This window comes from Dreissena polymorpha, chromosome 5, assembly GCF_020536995.1.
Source record: "Dreissena polymorpha isolate Duluth1 chromosome 5, UMN_Dpol_1.0, whole genome shotgun sequence".
Lineage (NCBI taxonomy): Eukaryota > Metazoa > Mollusca > Bivalvia > Myida > Dreissenidae > Dreissena > Dreissena polymorpha.
Genome location: NC_068359.1, coordinates 99,144,099 through 99,165,400, shown reverse-complemented (window position 1 = coordinate 99,165,400; position 21,302 = coordinate 99,144,099). Strand labels below are relative to the sequence as shown.

General features: G+C 41.0%; 2 protein-coding genes across 2 annotated transcripts; one reads left to right on the top strand and one right to left on the bottom strand.

Moving 5' to 3' along the window:
- Nucleotides 1–988: 988 nt before the first annotated feature.
- LOC127831666 (uncharacterized) lies at nt 989–2,383 on the top strand. The gene is made up of 2 exons (XM_052356685.1): nt 989–1,228; nt 1,708–2,383. The coding sequence occupies exons 1-2, from the start codon at nt 1,064–1,066 to the stop codon at nt 1,879–1,881; spliced, it is 339 nt and encodes a 112-aa protein (XP_052212645.1). The 5' UTR covers nt 989–1,063; the 3' UTR covers nt 1,882–2,383.
- A 4,424-nt stretch (nt 2,384–6,807) lies between these two features.
- LOC127831503 (carbohydrate sulfotransferase 11-like) lies at nt 6,808–7,938 on the bottom strand. Its single transcript, XM_052356487.1, has one exon. The coding sequence runs from the start codon at nt 7,936–7,938 to the stop codon at nt 6,808–6,810; it is 1,131 nt and encodes a 376-aa protein (XP_052212447.1).
- Between the last annotated feature and the right edge of the window lie 13,364 nt (nt 7,939–21,302).

The following is a 21,302-nucleotide window of genomic DNA, read 5'->3' as shown; positions in this document are numbered from 1 at the left end:
ACACCCATTGTTGGGTCACTAGGTCAAAGGTCAAGGTCACTGTGACCTCTAAAAAAAATTCTTCTAAAAAGCTTTCATTTATTCAAAACTGGACCCGCAGCCGAGCGTTGGCACCCGCTTTGTGGTGCTCTTGTTACTGTTTCAAGACCGCAGAGTTCGCCACAAAAAAAGTTATTGAAGGAATATCGTCTACCTATCTGTTGTCTACTCACGTGACATCCTAAAAAAATAGTTATCAGAGATGAAACGGCGTCGGGAGCATGAAATGGTCGTGATTTTAGGTACATACTGTACACATGCATCAATACTGTGTATTATATGAGAAAATTATATTTGTACATCCAATTTTTCGAACATCACTTATGTAGACACCAGATTCATTGACGGTTTTACTTGAATAACTTTTTATCCCGACGTCTACGATCTTAAAACAAAAAACCGAGGCACGCACAAACACCATAAAACCGAAAGGGCGTTTTTATTTAAAAGAAATATAAATATAAAGTGGCTTACCCTGTGAAAATATCCGCGAATCTTTCACGAAAAACACGAAAACGGCGCCATCTTGAAAGTCAGTTTCAACTAACCTCACTTAAACCCGGTAAGCTCCAGTTTACGCTTTACCCCCTCTATATGCTTAATGATTCAAATATGGAACTTGAAAACGCTGTTTGTACATACAAGCCTTACGATGATACATTAGTTTCACGCTTCATTCTCATTTATCAAAAACAAAATAAAACAGGTTTCTTTTGAAGACAACTTTCGAAGGGAATTCGTGCTAGCATAACGCAATACATTGGGAATGTATGTTTTTAATCAAGAAAAATTAGCTATTCAACATTTAATTATGTTTTCTTTCTTGTTTTGCACACATACCATCTGGTGCTATGACTTATTGTTCGTGTTATTAGGCAGCTTAGTGCTTATTGTTTTTTCACAGTTAAGATGGTGGACGGTTTGCAAGGGTGCCACTGTAGATGGTACTATAAATTGAAGAGGTGTATGTCTTTATAGACCATTTTAGAGCCACAACGTTCAGAGATTATTTGGCCTTCTAGAAATGGTTAACGCACCGAGTACAGTGACCGTTCTTTTGCTCGTCTGCGTCGCTGGCGTCGTCGGCGAGGTAACGACAAGGACCGTGATTCCCCGGAAGTTCAGGTACGAGACGGCATGCTGGGATCAGTTTTATGGATCGCCGATGTCCGGCTGGGATTATTACAAGGTATGTTCACTTGTTGATGGGTAAATCGCTTTATTAGTCTATCAGTTGCTTAAAACAATGGTAAATTTAATATGTTTTAACCAATATATAATGTTTACTAGATATGTGTTTATGGGGCCAGTACTGATGTTTTAAATGTCTAATGCACTCGTAACACTTTGTGCATTGACATTTGTATTTGCTTGGATGGCGGTTAATGTGTTCCTTTCAGACAAAGCTAACATTTACAAAATCAAACGATAATTAAATAATAAATTACATTCGGAAACAAGTAATATGTACATAATATCTATTTAGTTATGTACACGAATACTATATCTGCGCGTTTATTTAATAAGATGATTTCTGGTGCGGTTTTTAGAATGACAGTCTCCACGCACGAATTTCACTTATGATCTTCCGATCACGAACATGACATAATCATTTCAACCAGCTGACCTTTATTTTATTTGTTTGCTTCAACTTTATCTAAACTTCAGGTAACAAGCAAAGAGAAATGCCAGATGAAATGCGTGGACGCTGGGCCCACGTGCGTGGCATTCTTTTGGCGCCAGACGGCGTCCTGGTGTCGTCTGAACCAGCTGAAGCACGGGAACAGAACGCTGATCTGCCCTTCATGGGACCACGTGGTGTACGCTGAGGAGAAACATTGAACTTCATTTTCACTTAACCGCAGGCAGTTGTCATTCAGCGCCTTCATACAGAATACTATGTAATATTTTAAGAGGGCGGTTGTGTAAAATGAAAAAAAATATATATATATGAAAACGGCGCCTGTGTTAAATGGACCTGTTCACAGATTTTCCATGTCATGAAGTTTTTCATTAAATTGTTTTTAAATTGATAATTGAAAATATCGGAACTTAAAAGCGCCAGTATAAAACAAGAATAAAATTAAAGAAAGAAAAAGAAATCTACACCCGGGCTCGAACCACTGACGCTTTGAATAAAATACACACGCGTTTACCCTTCGGATATAATGTTTTTGTACTGTATTAAAGCAATCTTCGATATGTTACATAATATAACAATAACAAATGAACATCTATCTGATATACTGTTTCAGTGATTGATACCCATTTATTATTCACTTGCGATTTCGTTTTGTGCTGTTTTCACTACAAATGTAAAAATAAATAATAAGGTCACTAGAAATATTGTTACATCCTTAAAGCTTCTGTGACCAATGGGAAATCTTGCTTCAAACTACTGTCGAGCCCACTTGCGCGCTGAATCGCTTTCTTTATGGTCTCCGGATCACGGACAAGTTCCTGGGCACTTGCACTTATTGCACTATCTAACAGAGACGATTCAATAGTAGTCCTGATCCAGAAACAAGTAATTGCAGATTTTCCAGACCCAAGAACTGGTCGTTTCTTAGGTTTAAAGGGGCCTTTTTACGTTTTGGTAAATTGAAAAAATTAAAAAGGTGTTTCAGATTCGAATAATTTCGTTTTAGTTATGATATTTGTGAGAAAACGGTAATACTGAACATTTACCATGCTCTAAAATATCTATTATATGCATCTTTTGACGATTTAAAGTTCTAATATTATAAAGCGTTGCAACGCAAAACGATTGAATAATTTTGAGAGTTCTTGTTAATTTTTTAGACCTTCAAGTGTTGAAAAGTTAACATGCAACATAGTTACTGAAATTAAGTTAATTAAGTGACAATTAGTTTAACTAATTTGGTTCGATGCACATGCAGATATATCATGTTTTTTTGCAGAGGGCAAAAGCCAAATAAAATGAGTTTCACATTGTTTAAGTAAATATGAAGTTAAAAAGGACAGAATCATCAATTATTATACTTATCGATTACCTTTGCAAAAGGTTTGGCTGGCATATTGAATATGGTATCTACCTATAAAATGTCCCGGTTTGGCATTGAGTGAGAGTTCTGTAAACCATCTTTTAAAGCATATGTATAAGTAAAGATAGGGCCGAGAAAGCCTTGTTGACTTAGGGGCTAATAAGCCTAAAGGCAAATTGACACAGGTTTAAGGAAGAGGCCAAATAAGCCCGAGGCCGCATTATCCTGCTCTACTCTGAGCAAGTATTGGTTCAACCGAGAAAACAGACTCGAGTGTTTGAGGAAGCTTCAAACTTTCAGTGCAATCTATTTTAAATATATTGGTTAAACCAATAAATAATTATTTGATAAAATAAACATTATGAACAAATTCAATTATTTCTTTTACCTGTATACAAAAATCTTTCCAATCTTGCTGGTCAGTGAACTATGTCAAAAGCGCCATAACTATGAAATCCTAGTATCTTGAGTAAAGCAATGTTCCACAGAAATGATGCTGATGTTAATTGTACACGATGATGAATGATACCAGAGACGTCTCTGATGATACAGTTTTTCTAAATTCCCCTTTCACTAACAATTCCACTATCAGTTCAATTGCTCCGTTCACATTTGAAAATAATACTATTCCACTGTAGAACCGCCCCTCACGCTAAGAATTATGTCATGTAATATTTTGTATAAATATAGACAATTTGTACAAAAGTACACTGACCTGGGTAAAAATCCCTTCTTAGCATGTATATCTCAAGTTTATTTCATCGAAATTCATGCACACATGTCCTTAATCTGTCTCAAAAACACTTATATGAATCAAAATGCCCGCCATTTGCAGAGTCCAAACATCTTCACATGACTTGAACGGACCAATCAAATTTCAAAGTAGCTAAACACAATTAGTTCAGGCCAGACTATAAAATGTTAAGTATTTATTGGTGTCAAATGTCAAACTTTTTCAATTTTAAACCTAAAAGTAAATACACGTAACAAAAAACCCAAACATATGGGTTAATGATTTATTCTTCCTTACAGTGTGTGCAATAAAATTGTACATCTTTTCTGATAACTTTTTTGGAAGTACAGTAGGCTAAGTGTTTACAGGGCATGCCCATTTTCATTCCATCACATTGGACCCATTTGACAAAAACCAAGCTCACACTTCGGGCTAGCACTATTGGCTGGTGTCGCTTACATACACAGCAGAGGTCACTTTCATCAAATCTTTCATCAGTAGCGACTTCACTGTCAAACATGTTGTTAATTGATGGGCCTGGTTGGCAAATGTGTTGCTTACTTATACCGGTAAACGGGTAGGTTTAACATTTTCTTTAATTGATGTTTTATTCTTTTTGTTTTTGGGGGTACATATTTTTTTGTTTTAATTCATGAGTTCTCATTTGAATGACGACATCTCCACAAAGGCTTTACCAAAAACCACTTTACTCATTGTGTTTCTTGATTTTGTTTGTTTGTTGCATGTACACTTTTTTAAGTCCCATCTATGTAGTATCCAAGTATCCAGGAGATCAAGCTGTACACCGCATTCAACTGTGGACTGGCTACTGGAAATTTCATTGTCATTCACATGAAAGACTTCTGCTGGTAGAAACAAGTGCAGTGGAATTATGGAAGGGTCAAATGAAAACACCACTGGGCGTTTAAAGCCAGATTGTAGATTTTTGACTGACAAGGATTTAATGTACACTGTACAAGCAACCTCACATATGTTGTACCTGGTTATAGCTCCGCCTATACGCCTAATCAGCTTATGACGAGATTCTGGTATATGCGTTCGAAGGGTTCGTTACAAGAGACATCCAGAGTTTGAAGAGCATGACTAGTGTTTGCTGGCAAAACAAATAATATGATGCCCTTTAGACAAAGCCCATGCAGACAGAGTGACTGAAACATGTGATTTATGTCCATCTAATTGAAGTAAAACTTTCTGAGTTTCAGTTGACGGAATAAATTTGCAAAATGGTCTTTAAGATATTGGCGGGAAATTAGGGAATTTGACCAACCAGATTCGCTAACAGTTCCATTGGCTTCAGCCGATGCTCCAATTCAAATGGTCAGGGTTCATACGCTTGCCTGGAAATATAAAGAAGGGCGGTATCTGCACACCACTTGCACTGCTACAGTCAATGATGGTTACTGTCTGACCTTTACCAGAGGTCACTGCAGATGGTCGAGTGTCAGCACTAGGAACGACATGGGTAGGCCTATGGTCCATGGTGATGCTCTTTTCATCAACATTAAATTTCAAATGTGGCTTATCCATGAGGTCATTATCTTCAAGAACAGCTTTCAAGTTTGAAAAGTACTCGGCCACCTTTTATTTTGATGTACATTTAGCCCTTGCTAGTTCAAGAGCTCGAGGCTTCTGGACTTTCAACACTGGCCAACGCTTGATGAAACCCCTTAACCATTTCAATGTTAATGGTTGGTGTTTCTGGCGAATACCACGTTCAACTGCAAAGACTGTTGCTATGTCACAGCATTCCTGTACCCATAGCCACAGTCAGCCATCCTCTTAATTGACAAGCTTTTGTTCTTGTGTGTTATTAAACACAGCAGGACTACCAGTGATCTGACAATTAGGATCCACCCTACCCAACAACCTATCGCGCAATGTCATTGCAGGTACATTAAACATCCGAGCAGCTTTTTTTACAGAAAACTTGTGTTCAATGACATATTTATAAGCGTTGAAAAGGGACTCTGGGTTGTACTGTCTCCTTTTTTGGGGGGCTTTGTTGAATACTGGTCTTGGATTTTGCTTTAAACATAGAGAGAAAAACACACAAATTAAGGATTTTCGTTTCTCACTAAGAGGACGTAAACCAATCATATGATTATATTTGGCCTTTTATCATACCGGAAGTTGTAAGGCATCGATTGACATGTTTACATCATTCTATACATAGATGGTGACGTCACTTCGTTATTGTCAGTAAGACCGGTGTGTACACAATGATGTTTACATAAGGAACAGACGATATTTCCCCACGTTTTTTTTTATAAATTAAAATGAATATAAACCGTTTACTCATCAATGGAAATGTACCAAAAAAGGTATTTACTGAGTGTTAAATGGGCTTAAATACATGTATTACCTGTTTTTACGCATTTTTTCGTTTTTGCATTTGCGTGTCACCGAATGTCAACAAACCGTAGTGTGGGTGACGTCACTGCACAAAATCCTGCGATAAAATCGCGAGATTAGAAAGAAGGACGATGTTCGGACATTGACGATGTTCAGGCCTTCCACCGTTTTTTCGAGGCTTTCTTGCGATTTAAACATGTTCTCTGACAATTGCAAATTTTCGACCGTATTGAAAGTAGTTCAAAATATGGCAACCAAAATCCCAGTGTCAGATTTCGATACAGAGTGCAATTTTGTGTACGTTGTTGTTTTTTTCCCTCCATTGTCAAAGTTGCAGACGACATAACGCAACAAAACACAACCGGATGTTGATATTTTAAATATATACCGAAAGAAAACAGAGTGTACAATAAAGAACACTTAGATTACGAGAGAGTTTTATGAGGTCATTTACGAGGGGCTTATTGAAACGGTTTACGAGAATCGTAAATCCAATCGCAACTACTCGAGTTACGATATTGTAACATTTACAATGCTATCTCTTATTGAAACGATCCCCTGGGCTGCAAATTAGCGCAATGTAGTACAGCGTAATTATTTGTATTGTATATTACTGTAACTGACAAAAAAAAACTTGTATGAAAAACAATTCATCATTTATAATCCATCTAAATAAATGTGATTATTGGCCTGAAGAAGTGGTCTTTCAAAAAATGACTTTGGTCTGTCGTCGTATCCAAACATTAGGCAGTCTTTCAGCAAAAATTCCCTCAACCTTTCCATGTCATCTATCGGAACGGACTGATAAGCCTGCACGAGTGCTTCCGTGCGTTGCAGTTTAACCTTGGTTATGTTGGACCTCCCGGCAAGAGCTTGCCTAACTGCATGCATGTAATCTTCACGGGTTACAGTTAAGGCTTGCGATTCATTGAATGGAAAGGGGGTTTCTTTAGAAATATAACCTCGCAGTTGAAGGAAACACCATCCACGTAGCAGAATATTGTAAAATGGGTATTGAACTTCGGTTATGCGTTTTTTAATCGAATACAAACGATAAATTGTATCTTGAGATGTGTCGATTCCTGACTCCGCTTCAAAGTCATAAAATCGAATACTGAAATTGTCAAACTGTGTTCGCCATTCGTTAAGGAGAAATTCTGCATCACTGCTAAACGTTTCCATATGTCCTATGAAACTATAGGGAACCGCACACCCATTACACTGTGTATGCATAGGAGCAAAATGAATATTAATTCTTTCACGTTTTCTGTACTGCAACAATATAAATTTTATGAACTCTGGAAAGGTAACATCATGACCTAAAGATTGGCTTTCTTTTGACGGGTTCTTTCTAATCATAGCAACCACTTTCGTTCCATGCCTTACCCAAAAGCCCCTGTTTGCCATATACAATTTGTCGACATACGCCGAATACAGTCGTGAATATGGATCTCTTACAAAAATAAATGAGATTGAAATGTTGTTAAGTGCTGCTTGGACCTCGTGTGGGGCATGGCTACGGCTGTACCGACCGAACGTTGTTAGTTGTCTCGTAGCTTGTTGCAAATTCATCTCGAATGGGGAAGTATAGTTGTGAGATTTTGCCAACACAGTAAGGGTTCGTTTCCAAAAAGTTGAACCGACTTTAGGAAGACCACAGAATAAAATTCCATATTCTTGCAGAATAAATGTTGCATTTGTTATCGCATTGGCAGTGTAGTTTGTGACCTGCTGAGTTTCCATTTTCGAGCAAGACTTGGTAAGGGCTTGTCGACGGGCATCAATCATTTGTTCATGCCAATGATTGTCGATTGGATTACTCTGAGTTGTTACCTGAAAGGAAACACTCGATACAATGTGTTGTTTATGAATTAGGTTGTAACGATTTAAATGAAATAAAATATGTATATGGCTATACAAAAGTTCGTGTTTGTACATAATTCAAACGAATAATTTACACGCGTTTGCACTGTTCTTGATGAAACTCGTCGCTTGCGAATTTAACAGTTCTAAACAAGGGACCTCTTAATTATTGACATTAGACTAAAATACAAATTTAAAACCAAACAATCGGACTATTAACGAAATTTATATTCTTCTGAAGATAAAAGGATGCTGTGAAAAACAATATGCGGGTATTTTAAAAGATGAAAACACTTTGCTTACGCAATCACACTCTAATAAATTGATGTATTTCTCTTAATTTGATGGATGTGGTTAATAAATAGAGACGAATGAATGTAAGATTTCGCTCATGTAAATGCCACTGGAGTCACTTTATGATGACATGAGGCCTTTTAAAGTTAAAACCGCCTTCTTTCCACATCCAGTCAGAAAACAAGCTTCTGTAATATGACAACGTTCGTTTAAATACTCGCTTTATGTACCAATTTGAAAAATCCAGTTTGGAAGCAAATATATTCATCATCGTAACGGTGTTTTAATAAATCCATGCATAAAAGTCAGTGCCAGGTTATTATTTGCGAATTATACTATGTTGATTTATCTATTTATTAATGTTCAAGCAGTCCGGTATATTTTTTAATCAAAAATAGTTGTGTGAAAAGAATGCATATATTTAGTAACTAAAACAAATAGAAAGAAAACAAAATCAAATTCAGTAAAGTCAAGTTAAGTCAACTTGATTGGCATATACATGTGAACGTAAGCAAAGCAAACAATAAGGAACACAATTAACATCTTCAAATGCAGTAATACATAGAGTGTACCTTTGCAGTATGGCGCCAATGAAAGCCGTTTCCATCCTTTACGTATTTGTGAAAACGATAATTAAACTGCAATTTTGTTCCTGAAAAAAACAACACTGAAGCAACATTGTACTTGTATTATGATAGTAGTTAATTTATTTTTCCAATACAGATTATAAAGATGGTAAATGTTAATAAAAACAGAACTTGCTACTTAATTATACCATATTTCTTCTGTTACTTGCATAAACATACCTTTGTAAACAGCAAAGGCGACTAGTCCAAGTATAACGAGCCAGAAACGATAACTTCCTACATGTCTTGCTGAAGACCTCATTGTGATTTCAGAAACGCACAGAACGTTGTGATCTCCTGAAATAATGTATTAGAAATGGTATGCAGGCTTTAGAGGATATACCTTAGCACATTAGTTATGTGACGAATGGCTCCATGCATAATAAATAATCACAGCTTTTGGTAAATTAGTCATTAGTGAACATATACTGACTTCATCAGAGGTTTTTTTTATTAATTTTGAGTGATATTATAATATTTTTACAGTCAATCCAAACATATTGACCAAAATATTAATTGCACGTTTGTTTTACGTAGCTTATATAGGTTTTGACCTCCTAGAATTCTATCGATAATTATATATAGCGGAAAAATTGACTGCCAATAGAATTGTGTACGTTGTAGTGTTTAAGGGAATACACCATAATAATAACTGTTGAATATTCAAATGAACATAGTTGTTTAGGTAAACATTTAACATAAATTTTCATATATATTCTACTATTGAACATGTTTATGAACTATTTTATATAGTGTATATCATAATCATACTCACATTAACAAATAACTTTTTTATTAAGTCTGCAAACACAACACTGTTAAAATAATTTAACTGGTGAAATGCACGTGTTTGGAAGTAGGTTTCTATATAATAGAATTATCTTTGCATCATGCCTGCCGAGTTTTATACGTTTTATTGTATATAGAATAAATGATAATTTATTAATTTAAGATTTTTTAAATAAAAAGACAAAAATGATAACAGCAAACGTGATCAAGCTAATATTTCATTTTATCATTGTATACGAATGGTATTGCTCGTTGATACTGTCACTCCAATCAGTGAATTGAGTGTAGCTGGCAAGTAAAAAAACTTAAAATAAAGAACTTTTTTAAAATAATCTGCGTTTGTATAAAAAAGTATTTTCACGAAAAAAACACATTTCTAAAATAGTATACATACGATTACACACATCAAAGTCGAATAATCCAAGTATGGCGAGTGAAAACGATAAATCCAAACATTTATTTTGGTCAAACATCCCATTGTGAGATTACACAAGTGAATATAAGTTAATTAGAAATGTTAATAATTGTGTTAGTGTTAATGTTGGGAAAGTGGTCACTTGGCGTAAATAAATGACCTCCTGTTGTTTTTTCTCCTTCTGGGGATGATGAAGTTTCACTACGTTTTATTTGGTATGTGAACGTTGTGAAAAATATCTTTACAACCCAATAAGGCATAAGGTGATTTAATGTATTAGAACCAACCACAGCTTGTGTTGGATTAATGATCATTTACGGTATTTATCTATGGTGTGTAAGTATTAGGACAATCGCATACAATAGTCAGATACAGTCGCTGTTAATCTTAATATTGACATAATAGAGGCATGACACGATTAATCAATCCTTTTCCATATTTGTACTTAATTGACCATTTATGAAAAGATGGTTCGAACAAAAACATTTCAAGTTGCTATGTATGAACATTTATGTATTGTAATTTAAATGAAATTTTGGGGGAGCATATAGTCGCCGCTTCGTCTGTCCGTCGGTCCGTCCGTGCACAATTTTTGTCCGGGCTATTTCTCAGCAACTAATGACCGGAATTCAATGAAACTTTATGGGAAGCTTCACTACCAAGAGGAGATGTGCATATTATCAGCGGGTTCTGGTCGGATGATTTTTCACAGAGGTATGGCCCTTTGAAATTTTCTATAAAAAAATGCTTGTCCCCCCAACTACTGTGACGTCAAGACGTTTCATTTTATCTGAATATATAGTTCAATATTGTGACAAATAAAACCTTTGGGGAGCATCACCCGTCTCCGACGGTGTCTTGTTTGGTAATTGCTACCATATGTTACTCTATCAAATTAGTTACCGGTGAATGAAAACGATTTGACGAAAACTGAGTAGGAAGAATTAACAACAGCTGCCTCTCGTGATTACAGACATATTTGCAATGGCTTCTTTGCGATACTGGCAAATTCGTATTGATTTTTATAAAATGACTGCAGTGAATAATTATTTGTTTATTTTGCAACTCACATTTGAGAATAAAATCTGCCCATTAAAGCTTGAATGAATACGAATGTTTTTATGTAGAAGATATGTGTTGAATTGATTCGCATGGTTGAATAAACGGACATAGGTTCTTATAATTGTTTCGCCCCTTACCTGTTTAACTAGAGGGGACCTTAGGTCAACCTTCGGTCAGTCTTTTCGCCCGTTTGTCTCCAAAACAAATTCGTTCTATGTTTCAAATAATACTGCAGATACTCGAATTCGGTTAAGGGTGCGTCATGGGTAAATGTCCTCTAATGCTTGAAATAATCCAAAAGTTCCTTCCTGGTTGTCCAGAATGCTGCCAGGATAGGTGAAGCCTCGCCGTGGGCGGTGATGGGTGTGTTGTTTGATGCGTTGGTCTTGAACACCTTGCTATTCCCTCTGTTGATGGTGAGGCCCAGTCTAGCTGAGTTGTCCGCTACCATGTTTGTCTTTTCCTGCATTTGTTGTTGGGTGTGGGAGAGAAGAGCCAAATGATCGGCAAAGTCGAGGTCGTCCAACTGTTTCCAGACTGTCCACTGAATTCAATCCCGCTTCTGCTCCGTCGATGTCTTCATTACCCAGTATATGGCCAGCAGGAACAGGAAAGGTGAGAGTAAGCAGTCTTGCCTCACACCGGATCTCACTTCAAAGGCATCCGTAAGCTGTCTGCCACGAACGATTCTGCAGGTCATTCCTTCAAAAGACTTCCTGATGATGTTGGTGATCTTTCCTGGCACTACGTAGTGTCGCAGAAGTCTCCAGATGGACTACCGGTCAACGCTGTCGAACGCCTTTTCATAGTCAATGAAGTTGAAAAACAACGGCAAATTCCACTCCAAGGATTGTTCCAAAATAATGCGCAGGGTTGCAATCTGATCCTTGCACTATCTCTCCGTTCGAAAGCCTGCTTGTTGGTCACGGATATGCGGGTCTACTGCGCCTTTCATTCGGTTCAGCAGGATGCGATTAAACACTTTTCCTGGGATGGACAACAGTGTGATTCCTCGGTAGTTGGAGCAGGAACTGATGTCGCCTTTCTTGGGAAGCATAATGAGGTAACCCACTTTCCACTCTGTTGGAATTTCTTCTTCCCATATCTTGCTAAAGAGTGGTTGTAATAGCTCCACACTGGTCTCCACGTCAGCCTTAAGCGCTGTCGTGAATATTACTAAGAGTATAAGAGATAACGTTAATTAACAATTGCCGCGAATTAGCACGTTATTATTATTATTATTATTTGAAGTCATATATATTTGTGTTGTTGTTGACGCTCCGTTGAATTAAAGGATCTATGGTCGAATGGTTATTCAATTGGGCCACCTTTTACCACCGTATAGGAGACTTACAACCTGTTAAAAGGGCTTGAAAGAGCTGGGAAAATTCTGGAGCAACAATGGCGTCCTCCTTACCTCGCTAACGCAGATCGAATATGCTTTTCATACGAGAAACCCCGGGAAAACACGCCGTAATCACAAGTAGAAGAAATCACCCACAAGAAAGTCATCCAGTCCGGTTCCCACAGTAAAAACAGCCTGGTTCCTGCTGTCAGAATAGCGATTGCTACACTCCCCCTACTTTATCTTGTTAGGCGGTAGCAACCTTCCAAACAAAAACATATGTACAAAGTGTGGTGGACCTCCTCCTGTATAATCTCATCAGCATGAAGTACATGCAATCTATCCTTAAATTTAATTGATCATGTGATCATGTCCACCATTACCAATTCAACACCGCCTCAATCTACACATAAAGTACATGTGGGATACCTCCTGTGACCTGTCTCAAGTTCCCAGCCTAGCCCCAGTAGAGCTGCTGGGCATTTTCTGCAGTCTGACGCAAGACATCCATCCAACTGCTCCCCCTGATCTTGGCCACCTCCCGCGCCGTCACTCCGATACATGAGGGCGATGACAACTCCTGGTTGGCTGCCGGAAGTATGGAGCATCAGTCTCCAGCAGAAGCCGCTCTCAATCTATCCGTCTCAAAGCCGTTATATTCCCCGCCTGAAAGTCCCGGCGAGTCACCATTAAACTATACCCGAAGTATGTGTTGGGGAAATACCCCAACCACAAACTTACATCATCTAGCGTGCTGTTGAAACAATGGAGGTGGATCCGCTACTCAGGAGAAAGTATCCCCTTGCACCTGTAAAACAATTCATAATAGGCGCTCGTGATATTCTCTCTTGGGCCCGGACAACAGTGCAATACCAGCACCAGATGCGGACGAGTCTTCAACAGGACAAGGGCCTCATCTAACGTCCTCCGCTGGAGTTCTGGATCTCCTTTGGTGCCGTTTAGCCCGACTTCTCCTAGACCTACTACCTCGTACGTATCTAGCATAGTAGCCAGCCTTTTCACGTCTCCCTCTACCACATTACCAGGGTGAATCCCGATGACTAACACCACCCTCCTCTTCCTCAATTGCGAAACCTGGCGCTTCGTGGGGTACGTCAAGGGGTCACACCACACTGCGACCGCGCCGTCCGGCTTAAAGTACTCCTCCGACCCTGACCTCACACGCCGTAAAGCCTCAGCGTAATTAACTGGGCGTACCCCTAGCCTGGCACACAACCGATCTAAATGGAAGTGAGAGTCAACGCTCTCAAACCTGAAAGGGGCCACCGGTGCAAAATGAACTCTCCGCGGTGCTTCCATCACAGTAGGCTCCTCCTCAGTAACCTCATCCACCACCTCCATATCACTGAGGTTCACACTCTCCTCCGGGCTGCGTCCTGAAAGCCATGGTCTTCGTGGAATCGACGTAGACGACTCATTCAGCACCGGAATTACCACCTGACGGGAATCAACGGAAGTACTGCTGACCCCGTCCTCTTCCTGGATTGGCGTGTCGACAGCAATCGCTCGGACTCGGATAATCCTAGCTTGTCGCTCCTCACTTCCCGGATTATCCTCCTTGGCCAAGGCTGTTGGATAATGGCACCCAAAAATGTGCCCCTTCTTGTAAAAGTTCTCTCGGCACCATGAGATTGGACATCTCCTAAACGTTTGACCTTTTTGTCCCGCTGCCCCCTTCTCTTCACCCTCCTCTGTCCGCTTGAGCGCTGCCAGCCTACGTGCAGCAGGATGTTCGGCGCGACTACTACGAGAAGTACTCGCAGAAGTCGGCCTCTCCTCTGACCGTGGTGCTTGATCCTCCACACGAACCGTTGGTCTTTGGTCTGAGCTGGGCCCATGAACATCCGCCGGCGTATCGCTCGTAGCCTGGGAGGTCTCCAAAGGCAACACAACAACCATTTTCGGCGGAACCCACCTTTTCCCCGGGCAATACTTGGCCGTATGCCCGTGCTCTCCACACCTATGGCACAACCACTCGTTTTGACACTCACGGCTCCAATGCCCCTTTTCACCACACTTGAAACATCCGCGGTCGATAACGACCTTGATCTCATCCCACAAAATTGGCGAACCTCTCCCCTCCTTCTTTGATGTCTGCACCTTCGTCCATTCCTCCTCCTCCTCATTCTTAGAGGTCCGAGAATTACTCGGAACCGTCCATTCTTCCTCATCCTTCGAGGTCCGAGAATTACTCGGAACCTCGTCGGACATATGTCCGCACGCATCACCGCGACTATCATATCGTTGCCGATCTCTACAGGGTGGTCTTCCTGAAGATGACCTCGCCCATACTGGAATGGCCGAGATATGCCGCTCTATCCACGCCTCGCCACAAAACGCGAAGTTTTCCCTGAAGACAAAGCCCGCCAGATCAGACAACGAATCCTCCAAACTCCTGTTCTAGGCTAAGCCCACTTGCCCTAACAGGGCCTGCCTATACTCGTACTCATTCTCGCAGCACGTCATGAGCAAACGGACCAGCGCCTCCGGGTCCAGGATCCTCCCCTCCTCCGTCGCCTCCCACACAATCTGAATGCGCTCCCTCATAATTGCAAGTATTAAGATCACCGAACTGTAAATCACCTAAAACAGACAAAAGAACTCGGTTACGCACATAAGTAATGTGGCACCAGTTCAGATGGACACGTCAAGATCTCACGCAGCACAACTCCATCAGTAACGCATGTCCCTACAATTATTGCGACAGCGCTCCGGGAGTCCCGCCACGTAAGTAACGTGACGCCTCCATCCCAACATAATGCAACGTCATGATGTCCGACCGGGCCCCCTCCTTGCATTTTGCACATTTGTATTTGTCAATACTTAACGACTCGGTCGGAGAAATGTTCACGAATGCGCCATGAAACCACTCTTCGCAGTAGTCACATGCGATCATGAATCGTCCGTTCCTGGGCTTACGACAATAGCAGAACACCTCTTCTGGATCACTTGTATTGACCCCCTCTGGGTAAACTTTCCACTCCTCGATCCACTTTGGAATTTTTCTGTCTCTACATGGTTTTAACCTGTCATGATTGGTCACAAACACAGAGTTCTGCATCCTGACTCTGTAGATATAAGCGGATATCTTTTTCTCAATCACTCCTGGGCCTTTCCACGGTGCAGTTAACTTTTTGCATTGGCCCTTCAAGGTCGCAGTATCCAGGACATACACTGCATCTCCCTCTTCATACGCCCTGGTCATGATCCGCAAATCATAATTTCTCTTCATTCTTTTGAGAAAGGTCTTCATTTAGTTCGGGCCACCTCATTGGCACGACTAATTTCTTGCTCAAGGTTGGTTACATACACATCCACTGTCTCACTTTTCTTTCCCTGTACCACTGGGTACATAAGCTTTGCTAGCGTGTTGACCTCCCGACCCAACATCAACTTGTTGGCCGTAAAACCAGTGCTTCGATTAATTGATGCACGACGGGCTCCTGCAATTTGTGGCAGAAAAAGATCCCAATTGTTCTGCCTCCCCGCGATATAGCATCTAACGGCATCCATAAGTGTACGATTATATCGCTCAACTTGTCCATTGGATGCAGGACGATATGGCGTGGTCCTTGTTTTATGGATATCTAGAGCTTTACAAAGCGCATTAAAGACTTTGCCCTCAAAATTTCGGCTTTGATCAGAATGAATCTGAAAGGGACATCCAAAACGAGAAAAGAACGCATTTACAGCCGCTCCGGCTGTTACCTCCGCCGACTGGGATGGCGCTGGTATGCACTCAATCCATTTGGTGAACTGATCCACCATCATAAAGATGTGTTCGTTCCCTCTTGGTATCTTCGGTAACGGGCCCATGAAGTCTATGTGCACTCGCTCCATTGGAGCACCCGCCTGAAACTCCGTAAGTAGGCACCTGCCATACCGATCTGCCTTCTTGTTCCAGTTACAAGTTTCACAGGATCTCACAAAATTCTTCACATCTGCCGACAAAGTATGCCAGTGAAATCGCTCTTTCGTTCGAGCCTTTGTACGGTCAATACCTTGATGAGCCGCCAACGGTATATCATGGTTTAATGATAACGCCTGCTCTCTGAAACTAGCTGGAAGTACCAACTTCTTGTCACTGTCCTCCATTACATACAGAACTCCATCTATGAGTTCAAATGCCTCTCTGTTTATCCAGTATGCTTTTGATGCATTACTCTCCAGATACAAATCCTTATGTGAAGGTTCTTCTAGAGTCCTCATCCATTTCAGAAGTATCTCCAGATCACGATCTTTGTCCTGAGCAACCACCAGATATTCAATTGAAAAACCCCAACTATTTGGTCCACCTGTATCATCCGCATCCACGCCTTAGATTTCATACTCCTCCCCTACCATTACTAGTTCAATATGTGCTTCAATTGCCTCCTCCTCCTCCAACAGTACATCTTTAGCCACCTCATGCAATTCTAGATCGCCAGAATGGATTTATTTTATTAATTTCGTACCACCCGGAATCACGCGCAGCGATTCCAATATTTGAAATTGCGGGTCCACTTTCTCCAGACCCTGAAATACCATCACCATCAGATATCTGCACCGGTGAGTCTCTAATCAAGTTTTTGGTACCTTCTTGACCAGAAGTTAAACTCACCTTTGATGTCTCCGATCCATACTTGGATCCTTCTGGATCACCCTTTAAGACCATCCGGGATACGTCCTCAGACGAACACCTATTTATATCGACCCTGGTGCTATCTTTCATATCCCAATTAATTTTGGTGCTACCTCCTCCTCCCGCGATCCCCCACCTATGCATACCAACTCCCAACGGTACTGCTTCATCAACCTCCTCCGTGAACCTTGCCCAGTTTTCGTGGGCCTTCATACAATAATGGCAATTGGTTTTGAAGCATGGCAAATCTTCAAGTTTTGCTCCCATCACGTAATGGATGCACACCGTATCCGGCATAGGCGGCCGTGATAGTGTATCTGCATTTACATGTTTCCTCCCTGGCCGATGCTTAAGGATGATATTGTATTGTGATACCCCCTCCATCCAACGAGCGATCTGTCCTTGGGGCTCTTTAAAGTTCATTAGTTAAACTGAAATGATCCGTTCAAAGTACGAACGGCTTCCCTAACAGGTAGTGTCTGTATTACCTGGTGAAGCGTTCTACTGCCAATAACTCCCTCCGAGTCACACAGTAGTTTTTCTGCTCGGGTGTCAATACATAGCTACCATAGGCTACAACTTTCTCCTCTCCACCTTGCTTCTGGATAAGTATTCCTGTAACTGCAACACCGGACGCATCTGTGTCCAGTATAAATTCATCCACCGTATTTGGTAAAGCCAACACTGGGGGCTGTGACACAGCAGTTTTAAGCTTGTCAAACGCCTGTTGCTGTTCCTCATCCCATCTGAATTTGTGCTTTCCCACTACTTGATACAAGTCCGCACTGATTTCAGCAATGTTTGGAACAAATGTTCGGTGATAATTGACCAGGCCTAAAAATCTTTGAACATCCTTTGTGTTTCTAGGTGTTGGCCAATCTTTTATCACCTGTATGTACGCCTCGGCCATAGCAATTCTATCATCACTCACGATTCTTCCAAGGAACTCCACCTTATGCTGGAAAAACAAGCACTTCTTCGGCTTCAATTTAATACCATACTTTGGAAAACGTTGTAAAGCCTCGTCTAGGTATCGAAAATGTTGGTCAAATGTCTTACCAAGCACCAATATATCGTCAAGGAATGCCAGCACGGTTTTCCAATTCAAACCATGAAGTACGAGATTGACTACACGCACGAGAAAACGTCGCAGGGGCATTGCATAGGCCAAACCCCATCTTCACCTGTTCGAATAGCCCATACTTCGTCACAAGCGCTGTCTTATGTCGATCCTCTTCCTTGATTCTCACTTGCCAATAGGCTGAGTTGGCGTCAAGTTTTGAAAACCAACAATTTCCAGCAAGTGTGTCCAGACAGTCATCTACAAGTGGCAATGGGAAAGTGTCCTTAATTGTCACGCTATTGAGACCACGATAGTCGATAAACCATCTGACCGATTTGTTTCGCTTCCTAATCAGCACTGGTGCTGAAGCCCATTCCGATACCGACTCCTGTATCACTCCGGCATCCAGCATCTTTTTCAGGTGTTGTTGCTCCTCCCCAGCAAAACATGCTGGTGTTCTCCTCATTCTCTGCTTGATAGGCCGCGCCTCCCCCGTATCTATGGGATGCTCAATATCGGTAAATGTGCCTAGATTAAACTCGCTCTTGGCGAATACATCCTCATAAGTTATGAGTAGATTCGCAAGTTTCTCATTCTGTTCACTTGACAACTCCTTACTAGACTCTTCAAAAATTGCCTTAAAATAATCTAGCACCTTGTCACTAAGGCGAACGTTGTTTACAGACTGTCTACTGTTTTCTTCCACAGTTTCCGCAATGTAATCCTCCACGCTTTCGGTCACAGGTACCGCTGCCTCTATTGGAAACTCTTTCGCGACTCTTCAGGACACGATATCTGTCTGTGATATTCATCACACATATTGTCGCATCCTTTCCTTTGTCATGCAAAGTTTTTGGTACCAGGACATCCAGACCCTCGTATCCTTCCACAATAAACTGAGACATGTCACCGTCAAGTTTACATTGTACATGTTTCACAAAATTTGGAGTTATGACACTTCGTTTGCCAACGGTTACCCTGCAAACTTCCGGTTTACCGTTTGTCACTGCCACATTCATGGGTACATCTTCCCCATCAATACAGAAGGTATCATTAACATAGTCCAACACAGACCTTCCCTGTATGAAGTCAAACCCTAGCAACATCTCCTGTGAGATCGGTGCTACATGTTCTCCTCATACACTTTGGACCCTATTTTCATCCTCACTGGTCCCACCACCCTGCCATTCATTTTCATTATCTTTCCTGCGGCATTTAACGTCACCTTTTTTATTACTTATGGTTTTCGTTTCATGCTATTAAATAGCTCTTCTGAGATTATTGTCACATCGGCTTATGTGTCCACCACGGCCTCCATTGGTTTACCATTTAATTCAATTGTAGTTTGTACTTTGATACTGATGACAGTTGATTGACTTCAAGCATTTCCTCTTCCAACGCAGCATCCGTTTGGATTTATACTTCTTTCGTATCAATATTTGAGTTTTCTGGGACAACTTCTGATATACCAATCTCCTTTGACTCTCTCCCGCTGTCCGATGAACTGTCATCTGTATGTACTGGCTCAACCGATCTATTCCTATGAGATCTTGGTCCTGTCTCTCCTGCAGATACATTACGCCCGCTACCTCTATCCACATGTTTCAAAGACAAAGTATGCCGCTCTTTTCCATAACTATCGACATTTTCTTCATACCCTAGCTTTGAATCCTCACGCCTGGAGGAAGAAATACTATCCCCCCTTCTTTTCTAAAAGTTGGTAGGCCAGCATTCACGAGTCGGGAGTGGCCCCCTTGTCCGACCCCCGCCCGTTTAAACCTCTTTGTCCACGCCCTAACGGTTGTAGATTAGGACATTCTGCTTTGCGATGCCCCATTTCCTGACATGCGTAACATTCTTGTATAGCTCACCACTTTTCGCAATCTGATCGAATATGGCCATTCTCTCCACAGAAAAAGCAATCGTTGATACCTTGCTGTCTCTCACCAGCTCCTTGTTGAACTCCCCAACCATTATTTCTTTCACCTCTTCCTGTTGAACGACCTGCACCACCCCGACCTCTATAACCACCACCTCTGCTATAACCGGCTTGATTTCTGTTACTATTCCGTGGTTGAAAGCCTCCACTGCGACCATATCCGCCCCTATTTGGCTTATTGTCCATCTGGTTGAACCCACTGGTACCACGCCCCTAACCACCATTGGCTCTACCATAAGCACCTTCACTCCTGTTGAATGCCATTTGTTTGTCAAATTGGCTTTGCATCTGCTTTAACCTCTCATTTATCCTGTTAATGCTTGTTTCAAAAACATTAACCGCCTCCTCTGGATCTCGCGACGAAGTACGCCTCGAGCTCTTTGGCTTTACGTTTGTACTATTGATGTGCAAATAGTAATATACGTAATCTTAAGCTTCGTCCATGGTTTTGAAACGTTTAAGACAAGCGTCTTTTGATGCTTCTCTGTTTTCTAGTCCTAAGCAGAAACGGTTGACTGCCTGCGAAGCAGCATATTTTTCAGATACTTTTCTGAATGCTCTTAGGGATAGCATCTGTACCCTATCCGCCCACACCTCAAGGGATTCGTTTGACTCCTGACACGCTTGGTTGAATCAGGCTTGCGCTGTCTCCACCAACTCCTTTCATCCAAACCGTGTCTCTAACTTCTTCATGAGCTGCCTGTATGTGTGAGATCGAACCTAAACAGACGCGTTTTGCATATCAACTCAAAGTACACCATTATACCATCGTGAAAAGCGCTTCTGCCGGTATGCTATCAGGTCCTGCAGATTTGCTGTTCTTCAATTGCTTGATGGCGCTGCTGATCTCTTCCTTTGTGAGAGTACAGCACTTGATTGGCAGATCGCTTGTAGCTGGCAGAATCTCCGGTGGGTTAGCCGACTATATATCGTTTTTAATTATGCGGAATCAAGACCTCTAAAGCGCTGTATTGACACCTGTAGCTGAACCCCGGTCGCAAGGCAATAACAGTGTTCGCATTTGGAAACCTTCACACGTACTGCTATCACATTTCGTTAATACGATACTGTTAAATTGGATTTTTGATGAGCTTATCCTGCAATAATGTCAACA

Bases quoted from the DNA above. Each gene is read 5' to 3' on its own strand.
- LOC127831666 (XM_052356685.1), top strand. From the start codon at position 1,064: ATGGTTAACGCACCGAGTACAGTGACCGTTCTTTTGCTCGTCTGCGTC. The intron at 1,229-1,707 runs GTATGTTCACTT...TCTAAACTTCAG, and splicing joins CCGGCTGGGATTATTACAAG to GTAACAAGCAAAGAGAAATG.
- LOC127831503 (XM_052356487.1), bottom strand. From the start codon at position 7,938: ATGATTGATGCCCGTCGACAAGCCCTTACCAAGTCTTGCTCGAAAATG.